Raw genomic sequence first — 18,021 nt, forward strand, 5'->3', positions numbered from 1 at the left:
GAAGGTGTGGATGGAGGACCACGTCGCCGCTCGACAGATCTCGGCGGCGACAGCATCTTGGTTTCTGCCCAGGACACTGCCTGGGCCCTTGTTGAATGGGCTTTGGCTTGTAGAGGTGGAGGCTTCCCTGCCTCTACGTAGGCCGCTCCGATTACTTCTTTGATCCAGCGGGCTATGGTTGCCCGCGAGGCCGCCTCCCCTGTTTCTTCCCGCTGTGAAGGACGAATAGGTGGTCCGTCTTTCATACAGATTCCGATCTTTCCAGGTATAGGACTAGGAGACTGCCGACATTAAGATGGCGAAGAAGGCGTGAGTCTTCCGAGTCCTTGTGTTCGTCTGGAGATGGCAGCGAGATGGTTTGGTTTAGAAGAAACTGAGAAACCACTTTCGGTAGGAAGGAGGGGACAGTGCGTAGCTGTATGGATCCCAGTGTGAATCTGAAGAACGGTTCCAGACAGGATAGCGCTTGAAGTTCGGAGATGCGACGGGCTGAACATATTGCCACTAGAAATGTCGTCTTCAAGGTCAGAAGACGTAGTGACAGGCCACGTGTTGGTCTGAAGGAAGTTACCGCTAGAAGTCTAGAACTAGGTTGAGATTCCATAGAGGCACCGGCCACTTTAAGGGTGGTCGGATTTGTTTAACCCCTCTCAGGAAGCGGGAAACATCTGGATGGATTGATAGAGTGATGCCATCCACTTTGGCTCTGAAACAGGCCAGTGTGGCCACCTGAACTTTGAGGGCGTTGAGAGACAACCCCTTCTTCAAGCTGTCCTGCAGGAATTCCAGGATCATGGGAATTTTGACTCTCCATGGGAGAATCTCACAGTCCTCACACTAGGCTTCGAATACTCTCCACATTCATATGTAAGCTAGTGATGTGGAGAACTTGCATGCTCGAAGCAAGGTGTCAATCACTGCCTTACAGTATCCGCTCTTCTTCAGCAGAGTCCTCTCAAGTGCCAGACTGTAAGAGAGAATTGAGTCGGATCTTCGTGGAGGATCGGTCCCTGTCGGAGATGATCCCTGTGTGGAGGTAGACACAGAGGGTTCCCCGCAAGACGTCTTCACATGTCTGCATACCATGGCCTTCTTGGCCAGCCCGGGGCCACTAGAAGTACTAGTCCCCTGTGGTGTTCTATCTGGCGGATGATCCTGCCCAGCAGTGGCCATGGAGGAAAGGCATACAGCAGGTTTTCCTGTGGCCAGGTCTGGACGAGGGCATCAATTCCCTGGGATTGTGTTTCTCGTCTGCGGCTGAAGAAGTTGGGAACTTGGGCATTGGACCAGGTTGCCATTAGATCCATAGCTGGGGTCCCCCAGTGGTTTGCTATCAACTGGAAGGCTGTGGTCGATAGCGTCCATTCCCCCGGGTCTAGGCTCTCTCTGCTGAGGTAGTCGGCAGAGACATTGTCTTTTCCCATGATGTGGGAGGCTGAGATCCCTTGCAGGTTTATTTCCACCCACGCCATGAGTGGGTCTATCTCTAGGGACACCTGTTGGCTTCTGGTTCCTCCCTGGCGGTTGATGTATGCCACGGTTGTGGCATTGTCCAACATGACTGACAGACTCTCCCCGGAGTCTGTGGCTGAAACGTAGGCAGGCTAGTCTGACTGCTCAGGCTTCCAGGCGGTTTATGTTCCATCCCACCTCTTCCTTGTCCCATTGTCACTGGGCCGTCAGTTCCTGACAGTGTGCTCCCCACCCTCTCAGGCTCGCATCAGTGGTGAGCAAGATCCAGTTCAGTGGGGATAGGTTTACTCCTTTGCTCAAGTGGTCTTCCTATAGCCACCACTGGAGCTGAGTCTGAACCTCTGCTGGTAGCTGGAGGTGGATGAAGTAGTTCTGGGACGTTCGGTTCCATCATGACGCTAGGGAACGTTGTAGTGGGCGCATGTGGGCCTTTGCCCATGGTACGACTTCCAGAGTTGACGTCATGAGGCAGAGGACTTGGAGGTAAGTCCCATACCTTGGGGCGAACATAGTTCAACAGTTTCCGCAGCTGACCCATCAGTTTCCTTCTCCTTGGAGGGAGAAGGAAAACCTTGTCTTGCTTGGTGTCAAATCGTACTGGCAAGTACTCTAGTGATTGGGAGGGCTGCAGGCAGCTCTTGGCTGTGTTGACGACCCACCCAAGTTTCTGCAGCAAATTCTTGACTCTAATGGTCGCATGGTGACTCTCTTCTGGAGATTTCACCCTGATCAGCCAATCGTCCAGATAAGGATGTACGAGGATACCTTCTCAGTGTTGCCGCCACTATCACCATGATTTTGGTGAAGGTCCGAGGGGCGGTAGCTAGTCCGAAGGGTAGCACCCGGAACTGGTAATGATGGTCCAGTTACCACAAAGCGTAGGAAGTGCTGGTGGTCGGGATGGACCAGGATGTGGAGATAGGCTTCGGATAGATCCAGTGAAGTCAGGAATTCTCCCGGATGTACTGCCCTTATGACTGAGTGTAGGGTTTCCATGTGGAAGTGTGGTACCCTCAGGTAATGATTGACGGTCTTGAGGTCCAGGATGGGCCGCAACGTTCCTTCCTTCTTGGGAACAATAAAATAGATGGAATAGTGACCAGTATTTTGATGGTGTGTGGGCACCGGGGTTATCGCCTTTAGGATGAGTAGTCTTGTCAATGTGGTTTCCACTGCCGTCCTCTTGGAGTGTGAGTGGCATGGTGATCTCACAAATTTGTCTGGGGGGATGCTGTGGAAGTCCAAATAGAATCCCTCTCGAATGGTTAGAACCCATTTGTCCGATGTTATCTCGACCCATCTTTGGGAGAAGAGGGTAAGTCTGCCCCTATAATTTCTTCCTGTGGATGGGTCTGCTGATTCTCACTGTGGGGTATGGCCGGAGCCTGTACCTGAGCCTGCTCCCCTCTTGTTGTGTCTGTTCCGAAAGGACTGAGCCCTGCCTGCGGGGCAGGATGCTTGGTAGTGTGTGTTCTTGTATGGTCTAAAGCGCTAAGTTCCTCTGCCCTTGTTTCTTCAGGGAGAGGAGTACAGATTTCTTTTGTTCCTGTCCTCCGTTAGCCGAGGTACTGGAGATTCGCCCCATTTGTTGGCTAGCTTCTCCAATTCGCCTCCGAACAAGAGAGATCCTTTAAAGGGTATTCTCGTGAGGTTCGCCTTGGAGGTCGGGTCGGCTGACCAATTTCGGAGCCATAATTGTCTTCTGGCTGCCACTGCCGAGGCAACGTTCCTGGCAGAGATGCGCACTAGGTCTGAGGTTGCATCTGTGAGGAAGGATACCGCCGGTTCCATCATCTCACCGGGCGTAGTTGCGTCTCTGGAGAGCAGCAGGCAAGGGCGTGCCACTATGGCGCAGCAAGAAGCGATCTGCAGGGTCATTGCTGCTACGTCAAAGGCCTGTTTAAGGATGGATTCCAGACATCTGCCCTGGGCATCCTTTAGTGCTGCTCCTCCATCGACGGGGATGGTCGTGTACTTGGAGATTGCGCAGACCATGGCGTCCACCTTTGGGAACAGCAGGAGTTCTTTAGCCATGGGTTCCAGGGGGTATAGGGCTTCTAGGGCCCATCCTCCTTTGAAGCTGGCCTCTGGGGCCTTCCATTCCAGGTCAAATCAGTTGCTGTACGGCCTGCAACATTGGAAAGTAGCATGAGGCTTGGCGAAGGGAGACCAAGATAGGATTCATCTTTGGTTCCGCTGTAGTGTCCGTGCCTGGGATGTCCAGAGTCTTCAGGGTCTGAGACACGAGAGCTGGTAACTTGTCTTTGGAAAAGAAACGCAGCATAGTTCGGTATGGTTCCATCCCTGGGGGGATTTCTCCTTCCAGGGAGTCAGTCTCGTCCTCCGAGGTGTCTGTATCCCCAGTAGGGAGGTTCTTGCTTAGGAAGAGCCCGCCTCGATGGTCACGAGAGGTGCTTAGGTGGTCTTGCGCTCCTGGTGGGAGCTGGGACTGAGTCGCAGCCAGTAATGAGTGTGCTTGGACAAAGGTTTGCAACCCTTTGAAGAATTCCACCCAGGAAAAGGTCCCTGGGTCCATGTTGATCCCAGGCAGAGTTATAGCGGAGGTCCCGGAGGAGCCTTCCTGTGTAGGTGCCAAGTTGGAGATACAGAGGTCCGGGGTACTATCGTTAGTGGATCCGGAGCCTTCTACTGGCTGTGAGGGGCCTTGCTTTGGTTCCCCCTGGGCCTCTTCGCACTGCTAGCAAAGGGAGGAGACCACTTCAGACTGCGCAGCTCTCTGGTGGCAGGCTGGGCAGAGGGCTTGTCCCTTGGCTTTCTTAGCCAGTGGTGCCATGGTTTGTGCTTGGTGCGCTTAAAAACATCAGGCTGTGCAGGTAGGACTGCGCTCCGGGTGCGCTGAGCGAAAGGCATAAAATGTGTGCTCAGGCCACTAATTTGTGTGCACCGCTATGTGCATGGAAATATTTGTGCGCTCAGGCTGTTTATGCGGGCCGCTATGCGCCCAGCACCGCTGTGCGCACGGCTCGGATGTGCAGACAATGCAGCGGTCAAGGAGGGGAAATGGCACAGACGAATACACTGACAAGATGGCGACCCCCCCACGGACCAGATCGGGGTCTAGCCCCGAGTGGGCTGCTCAACCCGATTTAACCAGACACCGGAAGGGACGATCTGTGCGGGAAATCGAGCCTCAAAGACTGGAAACTTAAAAGAGGTTTTCTACCTTACCTGGTCTCGACGATTCCCGGTCTCGTGCCGGGCAGTCTCCAGCTGCGGGGGGAGAGGGAATACCTTCACCGCCGCACTCGATACTGCACCCGCTGCCTCTCAGCCACCCTGGGGGCTAAGTCCACACTGGGAGCCGGCTACCGGACCAAGGCGTGCCTCTGAGGGATCTCAGAAATCACCTCAGGAATTCTCGACTGGGGGAGTTAACCGTAGGAAAAACGAAGTATGAACAGATACGATTTATAAAAATAATACACATCTCTAATTTTAAGTACAAAAATAAAATTTATAAATTTTAAAGCCTATAGAAGAAATAAATTAATATTAAGATCTAAATGCTTCACTCAATACTGAAAAATATAAATAAAGCACAATTATAAAATTTCAAGAACTAATACCTCCCCACACTTCCCTACATCCATATCTGATCATCCCCGCACCTCCATGCATACACACTCACCATCATTCATACAAACACTCACTAAAAAAACAACTTAAAAATCACATACAGAGAATACTGTGAACAATTTCAAAAACCACTCCTGGAGCAAACAAGGTACTTAGCTTATAATAATGACTATTGGAAGGGCCAAAAAAGTTCCAGATGAAATATTCCAAGAAGATAGTATTCCAAAAAATTGTATTCCAAGAAGAAAGTTTTTGTAAACACCAAGCAGTCTAATAAGTCAAAAAGTCAGCGTCAGATGACCAACTTCCAAATATTTGTATGTTCTATGAAAGGATGAAAAGTTGTAAAACAACCCAATGCAGTGAAAGAAATATATGGCTTATCTGATTTGAGGAATTGGCTTATTATAACAGTTAAACCTAAAAACATGGTGTAGAAGTGTAGAACAACCCACTTGTGCTCCCTTCTATCTGTGAGTATATGTTGCAGGAGCACAGAGCAGCCAAAATGTTCTCACCGTAAGGCAGAAGGCTCCTGTTACCTTCTTTTGTTGAATTTTAAATTCCAGGAGTGCAAGAGCACCAAGGTATACTCCCTTCTCTTCAGGAGCACCCAATGCATGTATTCTCCTGAATATATATTCCAGGAACTCAGAGCAAATATATTCTCCCGATGCTGAGCGTTTCGGCACCCTAGTGCCTGCCTCAGGGGATTCCTAAAACATCTTCATTCAAACCATCCACAAAGAGAAGCATGAAGCAAATGAGAACCATTCACATGTGAACAGCAGGGGCAGTCGGGGAGTTGTGTTGATAGAAATTCTCTTAAGTTACAAGTGGACCTTCTCACAGGTCTGATTCACAAAGGCTCCAGTAGAGAAAAATCACATGCAAAACCACTCCCAAGCACTTAACTTTGGATGAAAAACTTACTGCCCCCCCTACCTGAAAATTTTCAAAAATTCACCCTACACCTAATATCTCAGTTTTTGACTTATTTAATACCAGGCCACTTCCTTGCAGCCAGCCCTCAACTCTATCCAAACAATAGTTTAAATCGACCTATTGCTTCCCCTAAATCTCTCTTTCTACTGGGACCAGAAACTGAATATTACACTGGTCTACATTTGAAAAAAGGTTTTCTGCTGACCTAACCCAAATGAAAGGTGCTGATTCCAAATATGAAGTAAAAAAATATGCAATACATCAGATTTTTTCACAAATAAGAAATGTTTGATTAAAGATGATAAAGTCTAATATCAAGGGTAATAAGTTCTGAAGAAGAGATAGCACTTAATATATTTGTTTCATGCAAAAGACGAATTTATTGTCTAACCAAGAGAGCAATAATTGTGTAAATTTTAATTGTTAGGGAGAAATTCTCTCTCCAATGGTTTTGGTGCTCTCACCACACCATTGGAACTCCGAAGCTGAGACTTTTTCTCTGAATTTTAGTCCACTGTCTCAGGTTTTCAACACATGTCCTGCACACTTTATGTGGTGCCCAAGGTTTGTCCTGGTTTCCCAGTTGAACCCTGAAATATGCATGATAAGCTTTTCGTACAAAGTTAGATATATTTGTCCTTTGGGTGTTGAAAAACAACACAAATGTAACAGAATATATCAGGATCATTCCGGCACCATCCAAACTATTTGAGTGTTGGATGACATATTCAACAAAAACAGATTTAACAGAGTTAAATTTGCTGCGACTTCTAAGCTTCTTGAATGACTGAATGCTGCCATCGGTTTTCACGCTGCTTATATAGCATAAAATGCCAATGTCAGCAGTTTTAAACTGTTTAATAAGCAGTCTTCCTATTGGTTATACCGATTGCGTATACAGCATGTTTTTCTGCCCATTAATTATCTTTTTGCATATTCAGCATATCTAAATAATAATGTTACATTATTGCTATAAGAGTTTGAGTAGACAGTATTTTGCGGAAAAAAAACGGACATAACTGGAGGCAGAGGATTTTTGGATTCAGCACACTAAAATACATAAAGATCACATGTTATCTTGTAGTCAGCAAAATTGATGTAGACCAGTGTTATCAGCTTGCACATAGCCGTGACAGCCAACTCTTGAAATATATCTGCCAGGGGTTGCATAAAAATATTAAAGAGTAAAGGGGACAAACAAGACCCTGTGGTACCTCACATCCTATTTCCTCCAATATGGAATAATCTTCTCCTATGTGGATCATTTGGAACTTATCATGTAAGAAGGAAGAAATCCAATCAATAACTTTACTCTTCAAAGACACCTAACTGCATCTTCCAAAACATTTCAAAATCCACCAAGTCAAAGGCACTAGATAAATTTAACTGCACAAGTGACGCCAATTTACCCACATCCAGGTACTGTAAAACAGCATCTAATAAAGCTAACAGAACATCCTCTGTATTATAAACTGGTTGGAATGAAGACAGAAAGATCAGAGAAGAGCTGCAACACTGCATATTAAACAAAGTAGGAAGAATATTTTATGCAGTTAACCTGGTGGATAAAGTCTCCTTTTAACTTTTGATTTTTGTTTCAATGCTGAAGAGATATGAATGCTGAACACTTTTGAAAATGCCTTCTTGGATTCATAACTGTGAAAGTTGCTAACTAAATCGAGAGTCAGTGCAGCTCCTATCAGAATCCCACATTACATTGATACAGGTAAAACACAACCACCAGCAGACATCTGAAGGGGCTCAAGGAGAATTTAAAAAAATAGGGCCTGTAGCCTCAATAAAAAGTGCATCCTTTTCATGCCAAACCAAAGTAAAAAAAAGATAAGAAAAATATTCAGGACAAATAAAATAAAGAAGCAGGCATAAAAACCAAAGAGGAAGCAACAGAGAAAAAAAACAAGCAAATTTAAGAATCTCCAGGCCGCTAGTACCACTGTTTTAATAAAGCTAAAACTGATCCCTCCCAAAGAAAGTTACATTATCTTTAAAATCCAGGGTTCAAATCCCACTGCTGCTCCTTGTGACCTTGAGCAAGTCACTTCACCCTCCATTGCCTCAGGGTTTAGACTTCGATTGAGAGCCCTCTGGAGACAGGGAAACACCTGCAGTACCTGAATGCAATCTGCTTTAAAAGTGCTTGAAATGCAGAATATAAATCAAATAAATAAAATATAAATTTACTTTGAACAAATTAATGTAACAAAAACTGAATTACAACTACCAAGAAATAAAATGTTTCATAAGGCTATTAAATCATGTAAGAAAAACCTCTGCCTAAATATATTATTGGAGACATGTCAATGCAACAGTCAGGCTGCTGAAAAGCCTGTCGCAGTATTTTATTTATTTATTTAAGTTTTTCTATACCGGCATTCGCGATAAAAATCGCATCATGTCGGTTTACAATTAACAAGTAGATAGGGAACAAAAGGCAATAAATAACATTGATCTAAGTAATAATAATAATAAAATAATAGTAATAGTAGTAAAAAACGTTAAACAAGAGAAGGCTAAGGAATGCAGTTACAATAAAACAAGGGAGTAATATAACTTGGATCAGAGAAAAGAAGCAGGGGTTTAAATATATAACATATATGCCAGTCAATGTGCTTATAGCGTTGAAGAATTGCCCTTATGAGGTAGGGATATTAATTACTATGATTAATGCAAAGTCTGAGCGAATAGGTAATAATGGAATAGGTTTAGTTTAGTTCAGGAAAGGCTTTCGTGAATAGCCACGTTTTAAGTCTTTTCCTAAATGTAGGAAGGCAGGGTTCCTGTCGCAAATCTGGTGGGATGGAGTTCCACAATGTTGGTCCTGCCGTGGAGAAAGCCCTGTCTCTGGCGGTTATGTGCCTCATGGATTTGGAGGGTGGTACTTGTAGGGTTTCTCTATAGGACTCTCTGATTGGTCTTTTGGACGTGAATTTTTTGAGAGGAATTTGAAGGGTGAGCTGAGAGTGTTGATGTATAGCTTTGTAAATAATGGTTATGGACTTATATATGATTCTGTAATGAATTGGCAGCCAGTGCAGATCTTTGAGGATTGGTGATATGTGGTCTCTTCTCCGTGTGTTAGTTAATATTCTAGCAGCCGTGTTTTGGACCATCTGAAGGGGTTTGGTGTGAGATGATGGAAGACCTAATAGCAAAGAGTTGCAGTAATCTAGTTTCGAAAAAATTATTGATTGTAGAATAGTTCTGTAGTCATGAAAATGGAAGAGTGGTCTTATTCTTTTTAAGACTTGGATTTTATAGAAGCAGTCCTTAGTAGTTTGATTTATGAATGCTTTTAGGTTTAACCTGTTATCCATGATAGCTCCCAAGTTTCTTACTTGTGGAGTTTGTAATTGGGTGGAGGGTTTGTGTCGATGTTACTGTTTTCAGATGAAATTAGGAGGAGTTCGCTTTTTGAAGAGTTTAGTATTAGATTAAGGTTTGAGAGGAGTCCATCAATTTTTTGAAGACAGGTTTCCCAGAATTCTAGAGTTTTGGTGTATGATTCCTTGACGGGGATGACTATCTGGACGTCATCTGCATACAGAAAGTGTTTAAGGTTTAAGTTGGTTAGCAGTTGGCAAAGAGGGAGCAGGTAGATATTGAAGAGCGTGGTGAAAGGGAGGAGCCCTGTGGAACTCCCGTAGATGAAGAGTAGTGTTGAGATTCTTTGTTGTGAATTTTGACTTTGTATTTTCTGTTCCCTAAGAACGATTTGAACCATGATAGTGCTGTTCCTGTTATTCCGATGTTTGCTAATTGGATTAGTAGGGTGGAGTGGTTAACCGTGTCAAAGGCGGCTGAGAGGTCCAGGAGGATCAGTAGATAAGTGTGACCTTTGTCCAGGCCCATGATGAGGTAGTCGGTCAGTGAAATTAGTAGTGATTCGGTGCTTAAAGCTTTTCTGAAGCCATATTGAGATGGGAACAGAATTTTATGTTCTTCGAGGTAGTCGGAGAGTCTGGAGTTAACTAATTTTTCCATTACCTTAGCTATGAAAGGGAGATTGGATATAGGACGGAAATTGGTAGGATCATTAGGATTTAAGTTGGGTTTTTTTAAGAGCGGTTTGATGGATGCAATTTTCAGGTTGTCCGGGTAGATTCCTTGTGCTAGAGAACAGTTAATAATGTCTGTCAGAGCATTGGAGATTGTGTCTGGTATTAGCAGGAGAAGTTTGGATGGGATGTGGTCTAAAGGGTGAGATGAAGGTTTCATTTTCTTCAGTGTAGACAGTATTTCAGAATTAGTGATGGGTTCGAAGGATTGTAGAGTAACGTCTTTGTTGTGGTGGAAGTATGTTTTGGGTAGTGTTGAAGTGTTGGTTCTCAGCTGTGTTATTAGGTTGGAGATCTTGTTGCTAAAGAAGAGGGCCAACTCCTCTGCTTTTTCTTGTGCTAGGTTGGCAGGGATGTCAGGAGTCATGGTTTGCGTTAAATTAGATACATAGGCAAAGAGGGCTTTGGAATCAAAGATAATATGGTGGATCTTCTGTGCAAAGAAGTCCCTTTTTGTTTTTAATGTAGTGCTTTTGTATTGGTGGAGTATTAATGTACTCCACCATACAAAAGTATGGTGGAGTATTAATGTACTCCACCATACAAAAGTATGGTGGAGTATTAATGTACTCCACCATACAAAAGTATGGTGGAGTATTAATGTACTCCACCATACAAAAGTATGGTGGAGTATTAATGTACTCCACCATACATACTCCACCATATTGGTGGAGTATTAATGTACTGGAGTATTAATGTACTCTCCTACAGGCCGATATAGAAAAATCCACGGGAGAGCCGGCGAGCCCTCACTCTCCCGACGCGCGCCCAGGCCACTCTCCTGGGCGCGCGATTCAGTAAAAAAATATATATATATATTTAAATGAGGGCCCGCGGTAAAAGGAGGAGCTAGGGACACTAGTGCGTCCCTAGCACCTCGCTATGATATTAAGTCGGAGGGTGTACAGAAAAGCAGTTTTTTCTGCTTTTCTGTACACTTCCCCAGTGCTGGCCAAAGCAGCTTGGCTGCACATTTTACTTTCTGGATCATGCGGGAATGACTAATAGGCCCATCAACATGCATTGCTTTGGTCAGCTTTCTGTTTTGTGCGGTATATAAAAATTATGAAATGAAAAAATATCCAGCCCTGCCATAGATTTAATTGCACCTGATATCAAGTGACTTCTAATAATTTATCGTATGACATGAATTTTAGTTGTCCAGCAGATAAATATATTTTGAGAAAACAGCATGACCATTGTCTTAAAATCTTCCTGACAAATATAAAGAAAGGATTCATTGTATTCTCAGCTCAGCCTAAAGCCTTAGAAACTAAAATGACATAGGAAATTATTTAGCAAATACTAAAAATGGAACAGATAACCTCAAGCCAAGATCATGACCTTGAAAAAAAGAAGAGGAACACAGTCTAAAGGGCTTTATTCCCAAGGCTCCCAACTGCAATATCATTGTTCAGATGTACACTACGTATAAGAAAAACGCTTTGTATAGCTGACACAATGACAGAGAGCTTGGCATGTCTGCCACATGGGTCTAATGGAGAACAAGATGTGCCTTGTGATGGACTGCACCGGTTCTAGAAGAATAAGACAGTTCCCAAAGCGCGTGTCCAGAAAAACTGGGCAGATTAGACAAGCCACTTGGTCTTTATCCACCATCATCTATTGTGTTACTACGGCCTAGCCTCCCTGAAGACGTTTGCTTCTTTATTTTTAATTCTAGTCACTACAAAATCAAGTCAAATTAAAAAGTAAACATAAAACAGTACAAAAAAAAATAAGAAAAGGAAACAATATAAATGGTCAAATAAGATTGTAATAAGAAAATCTCTCTCATCCATACTCAAACAGTTAAGCATTCCATAACATTAGACCAATATATGAAAAACTCTAGCACAAGTCTATTGGCTACAATAGCCCTGTGAAGTCGGAAGAGCTATTGGATTCAAATCAGATGGTCTCAATGTACAAATGGGGTTATATGCATTCATATGTACTTTGTTAACTAGAGAACAAAAATTATCTGAATGAAGATGTTTGTGAACTGTCAAATATCTTAAATTGGATTCTCCATCACATTGGGGGGGGGGGGTTGTTATGCTCCCCATATTCAGTACCAGTAAGCAGGCCCAGATTTAGGCATAGGCAACAAAGTGCATTTTGATAGACACTGAAGCATTGCCACCGCTGTTATGCCTCAATCCGAGTCTGCCTCCCAGCTGCTTACCTAAAGTGGTGTTGTTCCGATCCTGTGGGGAGGCAGCAGCAGCAACCTAAAAGAAATTTGGTGTGGGGCCTGCAGCTCGCAACCACATTCTCAAGGCCCTGCCTCTCACATAAGTTTCCATAGGAAGTCCATATGGGAGGAGGGGACTGGGCCTTGCGCATGCTGCTGCCGCCACCACCACCACCATGTAGGATTGGGACAGCAGTGCTAGAGGTATTCAGCTGGGAGTTGACACCACCTCATATTTCAGTAGAGAGGGGATATTAGCTCGGAGCTGATCCCCGCTTGCCCTTGGGCTCTGGCAATGCAAATGTAGCCCTGCCAGTAAGCAGTCTAGCAATTACATTCTGTACTAACTGCAATATTGTGTTTGGTTCTTCCTTCAAAAGCCCTACATAATGGCTATTGCAATAATATAGCTGTCCAAAGACCAGAGCTTGCAAAACTGTCCTGAATTACTCTGCTGATATTTTCTTTTTTTTAATGGTCTCAATATTTTTAGTTTTAAAAAAGCTGCCTTAGTAATGCTCTTAGTTTGTACTAGTGATGAGGGAACAGCAGAAATACAGAACAGGATGAGACAGAATGCAAAGCGTTCATATAGCTAACAGACGGGACCGATACAGTAAAAACCATGGGAGAGCTGGCACTCCGAGGCGAGTGCCTGCTCTCCTGGGCGCACGGAGTATTTAAATGAGGGCCCACGGTAAAAGGTGGCATGTCCCCAATGCCTCCTTTTTGACAGAAGCAGCAGCTGTCAGCGGGTTTGACAGCCGACGCTCAATTTTACCAGCGTCAGTTCTCGAACCCACTGACAGCCACAGGTTCGTAAACAGACACTGCACATTTTACTTTCTGTATCGCGCGGGAATAACTAATAGGCCCATCAACATGCATTTGCATGTTGCAAGCGTATTAGTTTCAGGGGGGTTGGCCAAGCGTTTTCGACACGCTATTACCCCTTACTGTATAAGGGGTAAAAATAGCGCCGAGCGCACCATAACTGAATCGGCCCAAGAGAAATGATAGAGGATTGGGGGTGGGAGGGATTGTGTGATTGCCTTGTCCCTATTGTGCCACCAAGCTCATACCAGCTGCAAGGGAACATGTCGCCCCGGTACATTTTCAAACCGAAAAACACACGATCATAAAGCATCTACATACATCAATGGCGTAGCGAGGGGGAACGGGTGGGGGGGGGGGGGGGCGTCCAAAGCCCCCGAGCTTAGGGGGGCCTTTTTTGTACTTTTTTCAACAGCACTCAGGTAGAAGACAAGCGAGTGTCTGCTGTTTCAGTGATCTTAAGCGTTTCTACAACGAGGATGGTGATGGAGGGCAACACAAATATACTGGCCCCGCGTGCTAGAGACCCTTGCTACGCCACTGACACACATGCTTTATAATAGAGGCTCCGTGGGTAAAGCTTTGCACTTGAGCCACTGCGCACGGGTTCAGCTCTTCATGAACAAATCGGACTGCAATGATATATTAGTGACCCATGCTGACAACTCTTATTCCACCACGGAACACAGTAAGAGCGACTCGGCTCACTGAGAGCTTGAATTATCAGTGAGAGCTGCAGACAGCTTTCAATGAGGCCAAATCCCGCTTCTCCCCCTGATGCTCCTTGTAGCTTTGGGCAAGTCACGCCGCCATCCACCGCCTCAGGTACAACTTTGATTGTAAGCCCTCTGGGGCAGGGAACTAATAACTGAACATGAATTCTAACTCGCGCTGAGCTCTGGTTTGGAAAGAACAGTAATTAATTCCAAAATCGATCCCAGGCCAAAACCCTGAACTGTAAAAGCAGCATCAGAAGCCCAAGTTCCACCGTTCCGTGACCCCCCCCGTGTCCCATCCCTCTAACCGGCGGCCTGGGCCAGCGACCACCAAAAGCGGAACACGTCAGATCATACTGGTTTAGGACTGAGCCCAGCTCGCTCACCTCGACCTTCAGTGCGGTTAAAGGCTGCCAGAATACCCCTAAGCTCAGAAGCGGAGATCCGCACCCGCTCCATCTCCTCCGCCATCTTTAACCCGGCCGCCAGAAATAAACAGCCACGACAGCGGCCCGCGAGGGACAAACTAGTGTTGCCAACCTCGCTTATTTCCCGCGAGATTGGGCTTTTTTTTTTTTCTAGTCATTCGCGTTTTGTTTTTTTTCGATTCGCCGGTTGCTTGTAATTGGGCGTTTTTTCCTGCCAATCGCGTTTTTTTTGGGGTTTGGTGGGCGGGACTGCTGCCGGTGAGGCCTGTCCATAGCAGGCGCACCCTAACCTGTTGCAGCAGTACGTGGGCATAGCCGGCATGGCTTTGCAGCAACCAAAAAAGCGTCGTGGGTGACCAAGAAGCTTCTGCGCAAGCTGCAGACCTGAGTGCTGAAAGGTGTGTAGCACTCAGCTGGCTACAGCCAGGTATCAGGAGGGGATGAATGAGTGTGGGGGGATTGAAGATGTGTTTGTAGGGAGTGAGAAATGAGTGTTTAGGGTCCAGAAATGTGCTCGGAGGGGGTGGGGAGGGAGAATCAGTGTGTGGGGGGCCAGAGATGTGCTCGGAGGGGAATCAGTGGGTAGGGGGCCAGGGATGTGCTCGGAGGGGGGGAATGCGTGTGTGGGGCTGGTGTTTTTTTAATTTGGTCTACACCACTTTTAATTTCATCCTTTTTTTTCTCATTTCTTCTCCCTGCAGCTAATCACCTTTGTAAGAAATCCTTATTTTGATAAAAAGAAAGTTTGTCCATACCTGACTACAGATAAAAAATGAATGTGACATGGAAACTTGTTATGCTATTTTTTTGTTTGTTTTTTATTTATTCAATTTTTCAGTTAACCATATAGTTGCCTTACAGCAGTACACTATAACAAGGAAGTCAGCTTGTATAATAATATCTTGCAAGTATTCCTACTATTCAAATTATAACAACCAATTCAAAGTCATATAACCAGACACCATATTGTTTGTCCAAACCTCCCTTTTGTCTGGTCAAGTAGGACCCCCAGTTTCATCTGCAGTGTACCTGCCGCGACTATTGCAATTAGTTTGTTTTGTTGTATTTTTACTCCCCTGTCCCTTGGCCTGCTCTTCTGCCTAAAGTACTTCTTCAGCTGAAGGTTATTGCTTTCCCAAGGGGTGTTCTGAGGTTACTGTGAATGTAGAGCTCTATGGGACCCCCACATTCATTGTTGGTGTCAAGAAAGTGTTAAAGCATTCCCAAATATCTTGTGTTGCCTGGCTCCGCTTTCTGGGTGCACCTCCAGCAGTTAGGAATTCAAAAGTGTAAAGTTTCACCAGAAGTCTGAACCAGTGGTCTGATTGCAGTTCAGTATCTTTAGTCCAATTGCATAGAATCACTTTTCTTGCCAATTAAGCCTGCCTTTTGAATAAAGGGTACAATTTTAGACTCTGCTTCCCCCAAAGGTACATGCATTACTCCAAAATGCCACACCATGGGTTCCACTGGTAGATCGAGTCCTTGACTCAGGCTACATCTATGAATCACCGTCTTCCAAAACCTCTATATGACTGGGCAAGTCCAAAAGCAGTGGACATAAGTTTCTATATTGTGTGTGCACTGGGCACATGTGGGGGTACCCACCAACCCAGCTATAAAAGACCTCTCTGGGGTGAGAGAAAACTGTCTCAGAAATTTAAATTGTAACTCCCTGTACATAACGCCTTAGGACCAGCTTAAACTGTTGATGTAACTTGCGCTGAATTCCTCACTAGAAAGTGTGAATTCTGGCCATTGATTCCATTTGTCATATAACTGTGGCAAGGCTGTTATCCCCCACTGAAACCCTTAGAATTTTAGAAAAAATTGCTACAGACAATGTTTGCCTCATTGTCTCTAGTATGACTTTTTTTGTAAGTTTTGGATTGCGGAGACGGTTTAAAATCTGATTCATTCACCAATATAAAATGTCAATCAGAGGCTGGTAAGGAGTGTCGTCGCTGCAACTCTTAAACTATACATTTGCCCCGTATTTTCCGAAAAGCACTGAAATATATAGTCCAGACCAAACTTTCTCCATCTGTCAAAAACAGATTTGCCCATCGCTGGGACAAATAGACCATTATCACATATCTTCATTAATGGAGTGATTCTGGAAGAGATATGCAGTGCTTGGCACAGACACCCCCATGCCTCCCCTGAAGAAAAAAATGGGAGAGTAACCGCACAAGGAGGGTGGACTTCTTTGCATGTAAAAGCTCATTAAGAGAGGGAATATGCCCAGTTTAATAATAGCACATTTGGTGAAAATTGTGACATTTCCGCAATCTAATCACTCAGAAAGCTTAGTAAACATGCTAAGTTGTACAAGCGTATGTTGGGGCAATTTCTCATTTCTTCTCCCTGCAGCTGATCACCTTTGTAAGAAATCCTTATTTTGATAAAAAGAGTTTGTCCATACCTATTGACTACAGATAAAAAAATGTGACATGGAAACTTGTAATGCTATTGGTTGCATTAAGACTGCCATGGCTATCCTAGCCCATTTCCCATGCCATAAGAAGTTACGAATTAATTTCCCCAACTCTCTACAATCGTGTTTAGTAAGCCAGAGCGGCATCATTTGGAGAATGTAAAGCCACTTAGGGAGTATCATCCTCTTAAACAATTGGATTTTGCCTGAAAGAGGAATTGGTTGATCCCGCCATTTGTTCATCAGAGTAGTGGTTGGACGTTGACCGTGGATAGTTTAGATAACTGCGGTGGAATCTTTACCCCCAAATATTTCATGTCCCCCTCTACTCATTTTCAGGGGGAATGGCCGCATCCACGAGTTCCTTACCCGCCCTCCAATATCTAAGGCTTCGAATTTCTCTTGGTTGATGCGTAACCTAGCGAATTTGCCATATTCTAGTTGCCTTCATAGGAGGGGCCTAATAGAGGTTTCTAGCTGAGTGATGAAAACCAGGATGTCATCCGCGAATGTGGCTACTTTGAACTCATGTGGTCCCTCCCGAAATCCCCGAATGTCTCCATCTTGATTGATTTTTCGTAGGAGCGGGTCAATTGCTAAAATCTATGAGTGGTGACAAAGGGCATTCCTGCCGAACTCCCCTCTCAATCACTTCCTCCGATTTGAAGCCATTTGCTATTATGTGTGAGGTTGGGGAGTCATGTAACATAGAAATATATGGAAAAAAAACTTACCTGAAACCCAAAGCACCGCAAGATAGAAAACAGGTAGGGCCTTGACGCTCTGTCAAAGGCTTTTTCTGAATCAAAGCCAATGGCTAGTGCGGGTAAATTATGCATGTCACATTTTGAAGATGCAGCTCGCAATTTAATAATATGGGAACACACTTTTCTCCCCTTAACAAAGCCCACCTGGTGTTCTGAAATTAATTGCGGGAGAATGATACTCAGCCGGTCCGCTAATACTTTAGCTAAAATTTTTAACGCACAGTTTAGAAGGGAGATTGGTCTATATAATGCTGGCTCTAATAGGTCCTTACCTGGTTTCGGAAGGACCGTGATATAGGCCATATTAAAGTATTTCGGGAAGGCTCGTCCCTGTAAGGCATCAGTATAGAAAGTTGCTAACTGTTCCGCCACCTGCGATTTTAAAATTTTATAGTAATCGAAGGACACACCATCAGGTCCTTGTGTCTTCCTGATCTTACTCGTAGTTATCACATTTAGCACTTCTAGCGGTAAGATAGGTTTGTTTAAGTAGGCTATTTGTGTCTCCGAGACCCGTGGCAACGGAAGATGTTAAAAAAAATACTTCTTCC

The 18,021-nt window shown here is 44.7% G+C and overlaps 1 protein-coding gene across 2 annotated transcripts in view; it reads right to left on the reverse strand.

Annotated features, from left to right (window-relative positions):
- Positions 1-14,358, reverse strand: part of SMG6 (SMG6 nonsense mediated mRNA decay factor) — a 387,710-nt gene extending 373,352 nt beyond the window's left edge. For both annotated transcript variants that reach the window (XM_029611072.1, XM_029611074.1), the window contains exon 1: positions 14,225-14,358. In XM_029611072.1, the coding sequence (XP_029466932.1) occupies positions 14,225-14,309 (85 nt within the window). In that variant the 5' untranslated portion in view covers positions 14,310-14,358. The remainder of the gene's footprint in view (positions 1-14,224) is intronic.
- Positions 14,359-18,021: the final 3,663 nt, after the last annotated feature.

This window comes from Rhinatrema bivittatum, chromosome 8 (genome assembly GCF_901001135.1).
Source record: "Rhinatrema bivittatum chromosome 8, aRhiBiv1.1, whole genome shotgun sequence".
Taxonomy (NCBI): domain Eukaryota; kingdom Metazoa; phylum Chordata; class Amphibia; order Gymnophiona; family Rhinatrematidae; genus Rhinatrema; species Rhinatrema bivittatum.